This window comes from Symphodus melops (genome assembly GCF_947650265.1).
Source record: "Symphodus melops genome assembly, chromosome: 9".
Lineage (NCBI taxonomy): Eukaryota > Metazoa > Chordata > Actinopteri > Labriformes > Labridae > Symphodus > Symphodus melops.
Window position 1 is genome coordinate 1,529,498 of NC_136699.1, and position 15,258 is coordinate 1,544,755.

The following is a 15,258-nucleotide window of genomic DNA, read 5'->3' on the forward strand; positions in this document are numbered from 1 at the left end:
GACTCTTCCTCACACCTCTGAAACAGGTTGTGCACCCAGGGACCGGTCATCACACCTGAACCTGGACCTTTCATGAATTGTAGAAATCCCTTCAAGATAGCCCCTGTTAGTTTCATTATGCCCAGCCCAGGGCAAGGACTCAGGGTACCCTATCCTGCCCTGCATCTGGGACAACATATGCTGTCTGGCTGGCAGACTCCACAAAGAACCCTCCTGCTGGTGAAAAGGCATACTGCAGCACATGAGGTCACGAGAGGCTCAGGGGGTCCTTCCCCAGCAGCCCTGGAGCTCTGTACATGGATGACCTTAGAGGGCAGTGAGGGTTGCCAGCTGTGGAAAAGACGTCCACCTCGACCTGCCCGAAGTGAAGCCATAACCCGCTCACTCGCTGCAGGTGTAAGCGCCACTCGCCAGAAAGGGGATCCATCTGGGATAGCTTATCTGCTGTTGGATCTTGAGATCCTGGAAGATAGAAAGCCCTCAGGTCCACCCCTTGGACAGAGCCCACAAGAGCAGCCAACACATGCAGGGATGGACACTTCATGGTTGATGGAAGACACCACTGCAATGTTGTCTGTTCTTATTGGAAGTGTCAGTATTTCAATGTGCAATCTTCCTGTCTCAGGGTAACAGCCTACAAGTGCCTCCACCATGCAAGGACCTTGAGGCCTTCCTCGGCCAGGGAAAACACCTTCGACCTGTCTCTGGGCTTGCAGATCTTATGGAATCAAAACCAAGAGGCAAATGTTCAATGGAACCAAGGCCACATTCAGGGCCAGAATCTAAAGTTCTGGCACTTCAACATACCATGTTCCCTTCAAGTCTCATCAGAGAGTTAGAGAACTTTATCATTTCACTCTCTACAAACTGCAATGGTTGATATTTTAAGGAATCTTCTACATACGCCTTTCTATCACAAGTTATAAAGCAATAGAAAATACCGTGAGAAAAAACCTTCTTATACTATAATTCTCCGGTCATGTTTGATTCAATTAATTAAAAAAGTAAGTAACAATTGCATCAAGTTTTGCAATTGTTGCTGATTTCATCATGTGTTTACCTATGCAGCTCATTGTTCTTTCACACCTTTGATTGCCATGTTACATCAGAGGCTGAGATGCTAGAGGATGTTTAATGTGTTGTTAAGCAGACAAACATGAAGCCATTAAGAGCAGCTAATGACCCACAGAGTGCAGTTGGTGCCAAGGGGCAAATTAAATCACCAGTGAATCCAGTTTGTGGTTACAAGTGGGGAAGCACAATTTTTGACTTTGGACACAAATTTATGTAATGGATTAATTAATGAAACATAGTCACTTTGATGCAAACATGATTAGTCCTGCTGTAACTCCTGCAACAACAGAAGTTCAGTCATGACCACCTTATCTAGAAAATAGCTTTATTGCAATTATTTATTTGGTGGTATGGCTCTGAAAGATATCTCCCTGCCCTTCCACATGCTTATGGAAAGTATCAGGCAGGAACAGCATGCATTCCTGTCCTTCCCATGTGTACAATGATAGCTATAAAGCAGGGAGATAATCAGCAACCCCCCCTAGAGCAATCATCAATGACAAGCATGACATTGATTAAGTCAGAATAACATACAAGTAGGATCAGGTGGGACGGGGGGAAGCAAATGTGGTTTGAAAAGCAGACCGCCGGCCCTGCTACACTGACAGCAGTCGGTACTGTGAGAAAAAGAACACCCAGGAAGTCAAACTGAAAGTGGATGTTGCAACTGTGGAGTCCCAGATCCAAACCCCATGGAAAGAATTCAATACTATCTTGAATTTCCCTCAGGATCAATAAAGTATCTCTCTCTCTCTCTCTCTCTCTGTCTCTATCTATCTATCTATCTATCTGTCTGTCTGTCTGTCTGTCTGTCTGTCTGTCTGTCTGTCTGTCTGTCTGTCTGTCTGTCTGTCTGTCTGTCTGTCTGTCTGTCTGTCTGTCTGTCTGTCTGTCTGTCTGTCTGTCTGTCTATCTATCTATCAACTCTTGAGCCATGAAGGGCCTTTGGTCAATGTGTGAAGCCCTGTGTTTGTACGAGGGGCAGCTGCAAAGGGGTTGGAAGGAACCAGCAGGCAGGTGATGATTCCAAAGGCCCTGAGAGAGACAATGCTCCAGGAAATGCATGGAAGCCCAGGGTCTGGACACATTGGTGTCAACAGAGGCGGGATATGGAAGCCTAGTGTCGCCGCTGCGACAGCTGCTCAGCACGTAAGGGCCCCACAGACAGATCTCATGCTCGTCTTCAACAGTTCCCAACAGGGTCCACAATGGAGAGACTTGGACCGTTACCCGCACAAATAGGAGGAACTGTTACATCACCACTGTGATGAACTAATTTACCAAGTGGCCAGAGGCATACAACCTGCAAGGCCAAAAGGCAGAGACTGTAGTGGACGCACTAGTGGAGGGAATGTTCAGCAGATTCAGGGCCCCTCAAATCATCCACACCAAACAGGGCAGGAACTTCAAGTCCAGGGTGTTTGTTTGTGTGAAAAACTGGGCTCCCACAGGACTACACCCCTCCACCCTCAGAGTGATGGGCTAGTTGAGAGATTTAGCAATACACTGGCTCAACAGCTAGCCATGCTGACAGCCAAACATCATGACTGGGACGCCCAACTTCCCATTATTCCTATGGCGTATCGGTCTGCTGCCCAGGACTCCACTTCCTGCTCCCCTGCTCTGCGGATGCTAGCTAGGGAGATCTGAACCACGTGCAGAAATGATGGTGGGTAACCTCCTGATGCTCCTCTGGACCCCCAGAACCCGACTACGTGCAGACACTTCAAGATCACATGAAGTCTGTCCATAAGTTCGCCAGAGATCAACTTCTGAGGGCGGGACTGAGACAGAAGAGGAACAATGATGTACATTCCAGGGGAAAGCATTTCACTGATGGAGAGTTGGTCTGGGTGTACAGTCCTCAGAGAAAGAAGGGCAGCTGCCCAAAGTTGTACAGTAAATGGGTTAGTCCCTGCTGGATCCTGGAGAGACTGGGAGAGGTGGTATACAGGGTTCAGCTGCCCTAGAGGAAGGAAAGTTGCACTGCATTGGGGTAGGTTCCCTTTAACTTCAGCTATCTTAACTTCAGAGTTGTGGATTCCAGCTTCATTGATTTCACTAGCAGGCATGTTAGGTTAGGCTGCATAAGTTAGCTGTTAAGCTAACATTATCTAAAGCATTCCCTTGCAATGTCCCAGCAACTTCTCTGGTTAGTGGAACTTGCTGTTGCCGTAGCAATGTTTCCCACCACTAGCAGGCTAGCTACCAAGGTAGCTAACGTGGGTCATTACAATAACCTTGTTCTGTTACAATGAATGTAGTTTTTAAATTCAACAACACAAATGTACGAGACAATTCAATTAATTGTCAATGGATTGGACAATGGATTATGATCAGTGTAGTTGAATCCGAACAAAAATTATGTATACAGTCATGTGCCCTAACCTTTTTCACTGTTTAATTAAATGTTTTATTGTCATTAGTATTGGGGCAGCTAGTTGCAATGATTACAGGCATCCATCTCTTTGGTATGAAGATTTTGTGAAATGTCAACGGATGACACAATTGAGAAAATGTACTTTCGGAACCCAAACAGCCAAACAAGTGGACAGTCACTGTCTAAAGTCCTCACATCTCTGCTCTCTCGCAACCACAGCCAACAGTAATAACATGTTGAACTAGCACCTCCCTGGGGTACGAGTCCACATCCCTTCAGTCAGGATAGATGGGAAAAGAAAAACGTTTCCAACAATAGATATCATTCTGAGCGGACAGGAAAGCCTTTATGTGCCTTAATGTATGCATACACTTCTCTTAAAATCTAAAAAGTCACTGCAAATCATTGACTGCTGCTTCAAAAAGGTCGATAACATGTTGTGGTGGACGTCTGTCTAAATATATATCCTATCATCTTTTTAGCAAGTGAGCAAACTGAAATAGTTTAATTGGGGTCAAATAAATATCTTAACGCTGTTCATTTATAGGAAGAAGACGACATATCTTTAATGTGCATTCATTTGAAATTGAAGCATTTTGAAACGAGGACCCATTTCTGTTTTTAAGAGTGTTATCGTGTGATGTGTTCAGGGCATAAGAGGATCACAGGATTTATAATGGCCGTCCAAATGTGTGAAATTTCCATGGAGCTCACCTTTTAAAAAACTGTTTTTAATCGAGTCAAGGCTCTCTGATTAATCTTTAAAACACCACAAACACACATGCACTGTTATATGTACAAGTGTGCTCGTGTGTGTGGGAGGACAGGGTTGTGCACAGTTCGAGCAACATGATAAACTATCATGTTTTGCTTTTTTGGAGAGAGCTGGAGAAGGGACAGGAGGGTTCGTTTGATGAGGCCAAATACGGAACTTTTTGCGATCTACTTTACAGGAAAAACAAACACAAAGTCAAATCATAACCCACTTCTGAGAATAAAAAGATAACGCTTCGTATGTCATGATAAACATTGACATTACCCGTCTTTGACCAGAAGGTGGCAGCATTGCCTAATCTAAGAGAAATACACCACAGCACATCTATTGTCATTCATGCTTTATTCACAACCAAGACATTAAAAAAGCAGCTTCAAACAACAGATTTGCTGCAACATCACACGAAACGTTTCCAACATTTCAAACATATAATAGATTTAGCATTAATGTCGTCTTCACAGATGCAAAGTACAACATTCTAATGAGAATGTAAACCTAAAATGAGACATTAATGTTTGCATGAATTTATCAACATCACAGTGTCAGTGTCCATCAGAAACATAAACTTCTGCCCATCAAGTTCCAGTTTAATGATCCAACTTCATGAGACAGTTGAAAGTGCAAACTGAGACGACGGAGCCAAATGACTCACTGACTGCAGAAATCATGACACTAAAATCAAAGGTGACAATTGTTTTTGCTCCATTCGAAAAGAAGCTAGGCCCTGCATCTCTGGTTTGCATCATTATACAACAACAGTGATTTCTTTCACTTCATGAAAACCAGAGGTCAGTGCCTCCCTACAGTATGTTTGCATTACAAGAGCCAGGCAGTGTTATCTTTAATGTAACAATGAGACTAATAGTTCTCCTAAACCACGGGTAGACACAGGTGTAGATCAGGGGGTTCAGACAGGAGTTAAAATACATCAGAAAAGCAATAAAGACTTCAGCTTTAGCACCAATCAATATATTTCCACCTGTTAGGATGATACAGTAATAAGGGCAGTAACACATCAGAAACACAACTACAACAACACCAAGAGTCCTGGCTGCTTTCAGCTCAGACCTCTTTGCTGCAGCGACAGTCTTTGAACCCTGCAGTGTGACTGCTGTGATATGGGAGCGCATGGCTCGAGCCTGGGACACAACAACCATAAACACTCTCAGATACAGAGCTATGACGATAGATATGGGAATGACAAAGCTGAAAACAAGGTCCAGTTCTCCTGGAACGTTAACCACACATTCCCCATGACAGGACTTATACCTGCCTGGTTGTTTGAGCTGATCATAAAACAGCAGAATGGTGACAAAAAGAGCGTAAATCCAGCACAAGCACACAGAGAATCTGGCCGTTTTCAGAGTGAATTTGGTGTTATAGTGCAGAGGGTAACAAATAGCCACATATCGGTCCACTGATATGAGCACCATGCATGCTGCAGAGGATAGGAGAATGATGAAGGGTAACAAATAATAAATAGCACACATGAGGTCACCCAATAACCAGCAGGTCTCTGATAGTATGATTTCACTCGGCATCGCTAGAACTCCCACGAGAAAGTCTGAGACAGCCAGAGAGAGGAGGACGAGGTTGGTGGTGGTGTGGAGCTGCCTGGAGTGAGAGAGTAACATCACAATCAGTGTAAACAACAAGCAGTGATTATTAGTCATAAGAACAGTTAAAATCACAAATCAAAGACCATACTGTATGTTGTGTGACACAATTATGAGAGCTGAAAAAGAAGACGTCTATCTAATACTATTTCTGAAGTGTGTTTCTCTGCCTGAAGTGGGAGATGGAGATGATGACCAGCAGGTTGAGAACTGTAGTGACTAGAGAGATGAAGATCAGAAAGTAGAAGAGCAAAACTCCAGAGTGATTAGGCGTTGGCACTTTGCATGAGGTGTTGATGAGCTGTGGAAAACAAAGTTCGGCTGTTGGAGGGGTCTCCATCATCAGATCGAGGAGGGGGAGGTTCTGCTGAGCTCCAGCAGCTGTCTGACCAGAACTCTCCCTCAAACAGCTGATTTATCTCCTCGTTTTTCCACCGCCCTCCTCTGCTGCTGCTCACTGTCTCTCTTGGAGATGAAACTTTCAATTCCCCCGCTGCTTCATTCATCCTTCCTTGAAACTTCCTTCCAATTATTAGACCTTACAGTATGTTTAAGGTTTCTTCACAATTTGGAAAGAGGACACTAAAGAGGCCTCATTTTTGTCCCAGGAGTGGAATAGCTGTATGTGTGTTCACGAGAAAACCCAGGCAGAGGTTCTGCAGCTTTTTATCCTCAGCAGAAATGTGTGGAGCAATAAAGCCTCAAGCACCAGAGGCTTGGCAACAATGGTTCTAAGTCGGGTCATGAGTAGGTGGACTGTCTTGTCCCCATCTCAAGACCTTAGGCGTACCCCTGCCACCGAGAGAGCCACTCTATTGGAAACTTTGGCCAAAGAATAGGCAGAGACAAAAAGCAGTTTCCCAACTAAAATTGTGAAGGTCAAAACTGGTCATTCGTTAAAAGGGGGCAGACAAAGAGTTCTGAGGACCACTTGGAGGTCCTAGGGGCTAGCAAGAGTCTACCTGATGGTCGACTCTTCCTCACACCTCTGAAAAATTGCACCACCACAGGTGGTGCACCCAGGGACCAGTCATCACACCTGAACCTGGACCTTTAATGAATTGTAGAAATCCCTTCAAAATCGCTACAAAGAGTTCTAAGGACCACTAGGTAGTCGACTCCTCCTCACACCTGTTTAAAAAAAAAAAAGGCTGAGTTTGTGCACCCAGGGACCAGTCATCACACCTGTCAGGAATTGTAGAAATCGCTTCAAGGAACTACCTTGAAGTCTAATTCTGCCCAGGCCAGGGCAAAGAGGTGTTAGAGGAAGGAAAGAATAAGAGACATGCCACAAGTTCATGGGTTCTTTTGCTTAACATAACACCAGTCCTAAAACACCCTCCACTTACCACCATACAGAAGCTGAGTGGAGGGTTCGAGCAAGGCCAATAAAGTGTCAACCACCTGCCCCACTAGGCCAAGAAAGTGCCTCAGTGTTTGGGGCTCAGGGTGCCGTATCCTGCCCTTCATCTTGGACAACATAGGCTGTCCACAGAGAGCCCTCCAGCATCATGGATGACCATCGAGGGCAGTGAGGATTGCCAGCTGTGGAAAAGAGGTCCACCTCAACCTCCACAAAGGGAAGACATAACTGGTTCACTCTCTGCAGGTGTAAGCGCCACTCGCCAGGATGGGGACCCATCTGGAACAGCTGATCTGCGGCTGGATCCTGAGATCCTTAAAGCTAGAAAGCTTTTCAGGTCCACCCCTTGGACTGAGCCCTGAAGATCAGCCAACACATGCAGGGATGGACACTTCAGCCCCCCCCGATGGTTGATGTACGACACCACTGCAATGCTATCTGTTCTCACCATAACCTGCCTCCCCCGTATCCTACAGAGAAAGTAACAGAGGCATGTAAAGTATCTCCGTCACCCCAGTGACCTCGAACAGATCTGCCCTCCCAGACAGCGCCCCAGCCATATCGGAAGGCATCAGTAGTTATACTGCAAGTCTCTCCACCATGCGAGGAACTTGAGGCCATGTTGGGTCAGGAAAAGCAGCTTCGACCTGTCTATGAGCGATCACATCTTCTGGAATCAAAACCAAAGCTGAAGCGGCAAATGTTCAAAAGGCCCAAGGGTACAATCATGGCTCCCGCCGTAAATAAGTCTTCTTGATGATTCACCATAAATAAAAGTTTGTTTTTGTTTTTTTGGTCCAGATAATAGGCACTTTGAAGGCTGGCGTCTCTTCTGTTGTCTGATTGACATTTAGTCCTGTGTGGTCAGTTGGACCAGACAGAGAACGCTGCAGTGTCCTTGTCATGTCTGTGGACTCTTGGTACGTTTTCTTTTAAGGGTTTCAGTAAATTTAGTCAGAGTGATTTAGTCAAATTCTAAACCTTGCAGAGTGCTGTCTCCTCCTGCCCCATCCTCTCTAGAGTGGATGCTCACCCAGGTCGCCATGTGGTGGACACTGTAGCTTCAGTGTTTAGCCAGCTCTGCATGGGTCTGTAAACCGATTTAGCTCGGGTACAATCACTTCTCACTGCCCGTTTCCATCGCTGCAACACCTGTAGCTCACTGATTGATATTTTCAGGAATTTTCTACACACACCTCAATATCATCAATTATACAGCAATATAAAACATTTTATCACTCTTCATTAAATAAATAAAACTGTTTTCAGGATTTAATTTTTCTCTAAAATTTCAGCAACCTGACAAAACTTTCTTATACTTCAAATTCTCAGGTCATGTTAGTTGTTAAGTTTAAGCAACAATTGCATCAAATGTTGATCTCATGTGATTTCATCATGTGTTTACCTATGAAGCTCATTGTTCTTTCACACCTTTGATTGTCATGATACATCAGAGGCTGAGATGCTAGAGGGTGTTATGCAGACAAACATGAAGCCATTAAGAGCAGCTAATGACCCACAAACAGTGCAGTTGGTCCCAAGGGGCAAATTAAATCACCAGGTGGGGAAACACAATCCACTGTAGAAAATCATCTCTTCTGAACTTCAAAGCAAAGCACTATTGTTTATTAAAAGTATTTGGCCACAAATCTGTGTTATGGATTAAGCTCTTATATATAGTATATACTTCTCTTCTAGCTTTCCGCTGCACAAACTACAATTTCTCTTTTTTCCTATGAATCGTGTAAGCTGAGCAGGGTTTCCCACTTTCCCTACAATCATCTGTCATCTTTATTGAACCTGTGGCAGTGTCCTTCCGGTCCAGTCAGATGAATGGAATATTGAGAAGGTGGCACTGGGCATAAATTGATCTATATCTTTTACTGTTCATCTCCGACCGAGGAAACAACCGCCTGACACCCAGCCACCACCATCGGACTGTGCAGTCCCAACCTCTGCCGTTATGCAAATAATCATTGCGATAGTCTACTTCTTTTCATTCCAAAACATTTTTCCGACTCACTTGATCGTTCAATTTCTGATTTCATATGACCCAAACATGTACCCAAAACAAAACGTTATATATACTGTAACTTTTTATTTGGCCTTGAAAGTTTGGCTGCAAACGTGTGAATTTGATCAGTCCGATGCCAGCGTACGATCCAAGCCCCACCATGGCTTCGGGTTGAGGAGTCATTGTGTGGTTATCCTTCACTGAGGTCACTCTTGTGTCTGACATCACCATCATTGATTTACTCCAACAATGTTGTCGTTGAAAACTGCCTCAAGATCTGGTCTCATCTTTAGATATTTACAAGCTCCAAACTTTGTCCCCAATAATTTTAGTTTCTCTGCTCTCACTCCTGCTACCATGACTGACACAGTTTTGAATATGAATCATCTTCTCTACGGTATCATCTCTAGGCCATACAATACCCTCGTTACATGCCGGGAGTCAGCGTCTGATGAATTGTGCATTTACCTGGGTTTGAGGATCTTTGCATAGATATGAACACTGAGGTCTGGCAGTTAGTAGTGAAACGTGTTCACACATCCTTTGTCTGTGCCACATTTTAAAATGCAAAGTAGTTCATAGAGTCCACTGGTCTAAAAGCAGATCAGCTGGTACCTATCCTGGCACTGACCCTGCTGTAACTGTAATAAATGTCAGCTAATCTCACCCACGTGTCTTGGACCTGTCTTACACTATTTCCATATTTGAAGTCTGTTTTTTGACATCACCTCTGCACACATCCAGCACTCACCCTTGGTTGGCCTGTTTGGTGGTCACAAGACACTGGGAGGGGGTTCACGAGGTGCCTTCAAAAACCAAACACAAATTTAAAAAGGACTTAAAATTGTGTATTTAACCGGCATCGTGTTTTACACTGAGTGATGTGAAAACGGGTGAGAAACTAAAGTTCTTGTTTCGTCTCTCCCTCTCACGCTGTAAACCCACTTCACCGCCTCACTGGGAGCTCCAGGACCAGGAGCGGGCTAGTCGGACAGCGCCACTTTATAAGCACGTTTTCTCCTTTATTTCTTCAAATTAATACATTTGTAAAAAAAAAAAAACAGTTCTATGTAGTTCAGTTAAAAAAAACATATGGAGAGACTACTACATCTTAAGCAACAAGAAGAACCGCCCAATTGTACTTCCCCCAGCTAATGTGTAGGGAGGCTGGACCTTTTACAAATAGAACATTTTATAGTTTTTTATTTTTAAGAAGTCAGTTTGCCAGCCATGTATTCCACCGGTTTAAAGGCATGCAACAATTTCCCATGCAGACATTCTTTCATTCAACTCTTTATGGATTTGGGGAGAAGGTGACAAGATCGGTCAGATTGTGTTCCCTATGATAGGTTTTTGTTAGAGTCATTAGAGTTCTTATTTTTACTCGTGTCTTTAGCTGCATCTCAGCCTTTTTCTTACTCAGAGCAGTTATGATGAATGTGAGTTGAATCCTTGTGGATTTTCACGTTTTGTTGGAAACGTGTCTGATTTAAGAGGTGATATGTTACATGTGGAGATTTTTTCCATTGAATTAAATTTTCGTTTGTTCAGCACCCACTCACATTTTTGAGGTTTCAGATGTAAATCTCTAAATTTCCGTAAACTTCTTCGGCCTTGTGTCATCACGTGATAAAAAAAATTCCATCCATCCATTTTCTACCGCTTACCGGGTCGCGGGGGCAGCAGTCTAAGCAGAGACACCCAGACTTCCCTCACCCCAGATACCTCCTCCAGCTCTTCCGGTGGGACCCAGAGGCGTTCCCAAGCCAGCCGAGAGACATAGGGTACATCCCAAATGTCTTATTTGCAGTCTCCTTGGTCCTTGGTCCTCGGCCGAACCGGAAGTAGTTCCAAAGCCACCATGTTGAGGATCGTCCCAAAGCTCTTTTCCCTTATTTGTTACAGTGTTTAGTGTCTTTACCTGAAGAACAACCTGCAGTCTGCTCATAACCAAAAGGACAGTTTCTACTGACTAAAAGATTTCATTTTGAATTGTCTATAATTATTGATTATTATTAAACAGTTTGGACTTAACCTAGCCTGTATTTAGACAACCAACTCTGTATTTTATATTCGGATATTTATGTGTCAGGATACTGAAAATGATTGATTAGAATCTAAATGATGAAACGTTCAGAAGATAAATAAGTGAGAATATAAAACGGACTCCTCTTCATCAGACTCTTTTTAATCCCAGCTCATCACAGAGCTCTTTACAAACTCACTGATGTTCATCATCTGTTTAAATGTCCCACGCTCCGTTTAGCCTCTTTTTAATGTCCGTCTTTTCTCCGGTATTAAACTCTGCTCATGTTGAGAAATTTCACTGAAGTCTGATCCTGTGCAGCGTCCAATCAGTGAGTGATATACGAGAAGGGGGCGTGTCTGTCAGTGAAAAGACTTCCGTGAAGTCAGCTCTCGTGTCTCCTCGGTCATCGCTCCTCGGATCAGCCTCCTCTCTCCTCGATCCTCTCTCCTCCGTTCGCTATAAGAGCTTTGGGACGATCCTCAACATGGCGGCTTTGGAACTACTTCCGGTTCGGCCGAGGACCGAGGACCGAGGAGACTGCAAATAAGACACTTGGGATGTACCCACAGTCTCTCCAGCGTGTCCTGGGTCTACCCCGAGGCCTCCTCCTGGAGTGACATGCCCGGAACACCTCCCTAGGGAGGCGTCCAAAATAAATAATAAAAAATGTGTCTAGGTAGATTAGTCGGGATGGATCGTCCTCCCACAGGCTCACATTTGGTTAAGTGAATAGTTTGCCCAATAAAACGGGCACAAAGTGTCAGAAAGTCAGTCAGCCTGCTCTGACCCTCCTTCTCCTTCGAGATTGATGCGTACACCTTTGCTCTTCTGCAAAACCACGCTCTTCACCGTTTCAACCACCACGACCAGACGAAGGACAACAACTGCCGTCGCTCTTCTCCAAACTCCAAAGGTTTGTCTTTTTCTCTCCTCTCACTGTAACGTCCAGATGTCGAGACATTTTCAGTCTGTTTTAAAACTTTCCTAGTTTTCAGTCTGAAGGCCTGAATGACAGTAAAAATGAATCCATGTGGCCTTAGTTACTGTTTCACAACATTACTATAAAGTCCCATATGATATTATTTACACCATATTTAAATTAAGTGTTTATTGGACTAAATAGAGATTCTGGACAATTCTGGAGCAATCATGGAGAGCAAGACTGTAATCATGGATATAAAGATGAACTCTGTGAATAACAGTTTGTAACAGAGCATAGACACATACTGTACCAAATCATCAATCTTTCCACTTTTTTTTCATTTTAGGAAATCATGAGGATCCAGGTTGCTTTGCTGCTGCTGCTTTCTGCCACCGCGCTCTGCATCGACCCTGATTTACATCAGCGCCACAAAAAGTTCATCAATCAGCACGTCAATGCCGAAATGAGTGTGAACAGATGTACCGATGAAATAAAGGACAGAAAAATCAAAACCAATGACAACGAGTGTAAAGAGACCAATACCTTCATCCTATCTACCACCAACCACATCAACGCCATCTGTGGCGGTGCAGGAGAGCCGTACGGTGAGATGACCAAGAGCCTGAATCCCTTCCAAATTATTATCTGCAAACTGCGAAACCAGGTCAGACCTCCTCGCTGCGAGTACCGGGGTCAAACTCAGACCAGGAGAATCGCAATCAAATGTGAGTCAGGCCTTCCGGTGCACTTTGACGGGGACATCGTGTATTTTGAAAACTGATGATCTGTGAGTGTCATTTTCCTTATCTTAAACAGTCGTGCACATTGACAGTGTGACACAACAATGTTAATAAAGTTCACAGCATCGTTGATTTTGTGTTCTTCATTTTATTTATTTATTCAATGTTTGTCTGGTTTGGTGTTTTCAGCTCTCAGTTTAAAACAGTTCAGCTGTTGTCACTTCTCCCTCTCTGAGCGCTGCAGTCTGTGGACTCAAAGTCCTGAAGGATCTCAGCTTGTTTCTCTGGATGTAGAAAACGTCTGTATGACCAGTGGTGCATTCAAACCTGTTTTTTTAAAGAGTCATTTTTAATGTCTTTGTTTAAAAAATAGTGAATGCTTTGCTGAAGTATCGTCAGATACAGTCACATCTGCAGCTGTCTTCCCTGCGTGTGCACCTCATCGGTGCAAAGTGCAACTGCAAGTTTATCTTTGTCGTGCATTTCAACAACAAGGCAATTCAAAGGTCTGAAGCATCATGACAGAGGAAAGAAAAGAAACATCAAAATAGAACATTTAAAAATCACAAAAATTATTAATACTTAAAATGTGTTCAAGTAAAATAATTTAAAAAAACAACTTCCTCCTATCATTATCAAACTACATTTATGGTTTTTATGTAAAAATGTGAGACCAAAAGCTGCAGGAATCACGATCTGTATCTTTAAAAAAACCCAAAATGCAACATCATTCCCTCCTAGTTCTTTTATCTGCCAAGAAGTCAAAGTTCAAAACCAAGTTCAATAAATGATTCAGAGCTTCAGAGAGACAACATTTGAAAGGTTACTGAAGCTGACAGAAACCTTCAAAGCTTCTCCTCACCACGACCGGACGGAAGAGAAAGGTTAGTTTTTTCTCTCCTCTCACTGAGACATTTTGAGTGCTTTAATACTTTGGACTCTGCTGATTTGAGAATCAGTTAACAAGACTGTAATCACGGATAGAAAGATGAACTCTGTTGATCTTAATCTGTGAAATATTTGTAACAGAGCGTAGAAAACACACCTCCGTCCACCGCTGACAGAAAAAGTCTAATTATCAATCTTTCCACATTTTCTTCACTTTAGGAAATCATGAGGATCCAGGTTGCTTTGTTGCTGCTGCTTTCTGCCACCGCGCTCTGCATCGACCCTGATTTACATCGGCGCCACAAAAAGTTCATCAATCAGCACGTCAATGCCGAAATGAATGTGAACAGATGTGACACTGTAATAGGAAGCAGAAACATCAAAACCAACGACAACGAGTGTAAAGAGACCAATACCTTCATCCTATCTACCACCAACCACATCAACGCCATCTGTGGGGGTGCAGGAGAGCCGTACGGTCAGATGACCAAGAGCCTGCAACCCTTCTTTATGATTGTCTGTGAACTGCGAAACCAGGTCAGACCTCCTCGCTGCGAGTACCGGGGTCGACCTCGCACCAGTTATATAGTTATCAAATGTGAGTCAGGCCTTCCGGTGCACTTTGACGGGGACATCGTGTATCTTGAAAACTGATGATCTGTGAGTGTCATTTTCTTCATCTTAAACAGTCGTGCACATTGACAGTGTGACACAACAATGTTAATAAAGTTCACAGCATCGTTGATTTTGTGTTCTTCATTTTATTTCTTTATTCAATGTTTGTCTGGTTTGGTGTTTTCAGCTCTCAGTTTAAAACAGTTCAGCTGTTGTCACTTCTCCCTCTCTGAGCGCTGCAGTCTGTGGACTCAAAGTCCTGAAGGATCTCAGCTTGTTTCTCTGGATGTAGAAAACATCTGTATGACCAGTGGTGCATTCAAACCTGTTTTTTTAAAGAGTAATATCTCATGTCTTTGTAGGTGCTGAAATATAGTCAGATACAGTCACATCTTCCCTGTGAGTGCGCCTCATCAGTGCAAAGTGCAACTTTGATTTTTATCTGATCACGTTGGGATCGGAGTGTTTACAGTGCAGAGTTCACAGCGTCTGTACTTTTGACTTATATTTTGATCTGTCCTGCTTTCACCCCGGCGACAACAGAAGTTGTGTTGATGATAAGGTAGAAATAACATGTGGGCATGATTCTCTCCTAATGAGGGGGAAGTGTTTTAAATCTCTTAATTATTCTGATTTTGTTTTAAACACTAGGATGTAAACATAAACCACATCTGTGTAGATAAAACAGACATATTTTAATGTAACTAAATAAGGTCTAAACGTATTCGTATCGCAGCCACTTCGGCAAACAGACGCTCTCAGCGGAGAGTGACGACGCTGAATGTTCCTGAGAGTTTTTCCTTCTCTTTAACTTGCACGTGGTCGGCTTGCAAAGAAGAAGA

General features: G+C 43.5%; 3 protein-coding genes and 1 long non-coding RNA gene across 4 annotated transcripts in view; 3 read left to right on the forward strand and 1 right to left on the reverse strand.

Moving 5' to 3' along the window:
- Positions 1-13,043, forward strand: part of slit3 (slit homolog 3) — a 188,619-nt gene extending 175,576 nt beyond the window's left edge. The window contains 1 exon segment of the mRNA XM_079352447.1: positions 12,520-13,043. The gene's annotated coding sequence lies outside the window, so the exon portion shown is untranslated.
- LOC306829407 (uncharacterized protein) lies at positions 248-6,185 on the reverse strand (the record flags this gene model as incomplete). Its single annotated transcript, XM_079352450.1, is given in 5 exon segments — positions 248-492; positions 5,224-5,368; positions 5,585-5,917; positions 5,920-5,935; positions 5,992-6,185. Coding segments are annotated over 5 exon segments (933 nt in total).
- On the forward strand, positions 12,526-12,954 carry LOC306829408 (ribonuclease-like 3; the record flags this gene model as incomplete). The annotated part of the gene is made up of 1 exon (XM_079352451.1): positions 12,526-12,954. The coding sequence occupies one exon, from the start codon at positions 12,526-12,528 to the stop codon at positions 12,952-12,954; it is 429 nt and encodes a 142-aa protein (XP_079208577.1).
- A 336-nt stretch (positions 13,044-13,379) lies between the features above and the next one.
- On the forward strand, positions 13,380-14,544 carry LOC306829674. The gene is made up of 2 exons (XR_013779892.1): positions 13,380-13,797; positions 14,021-14,544. It is a non-coding gene; the product is annotated as an uncharacterized lncRNA (long non-coding RNA).
- Positions 14,545-15,258: the final 714 nt, after the last annotated feature.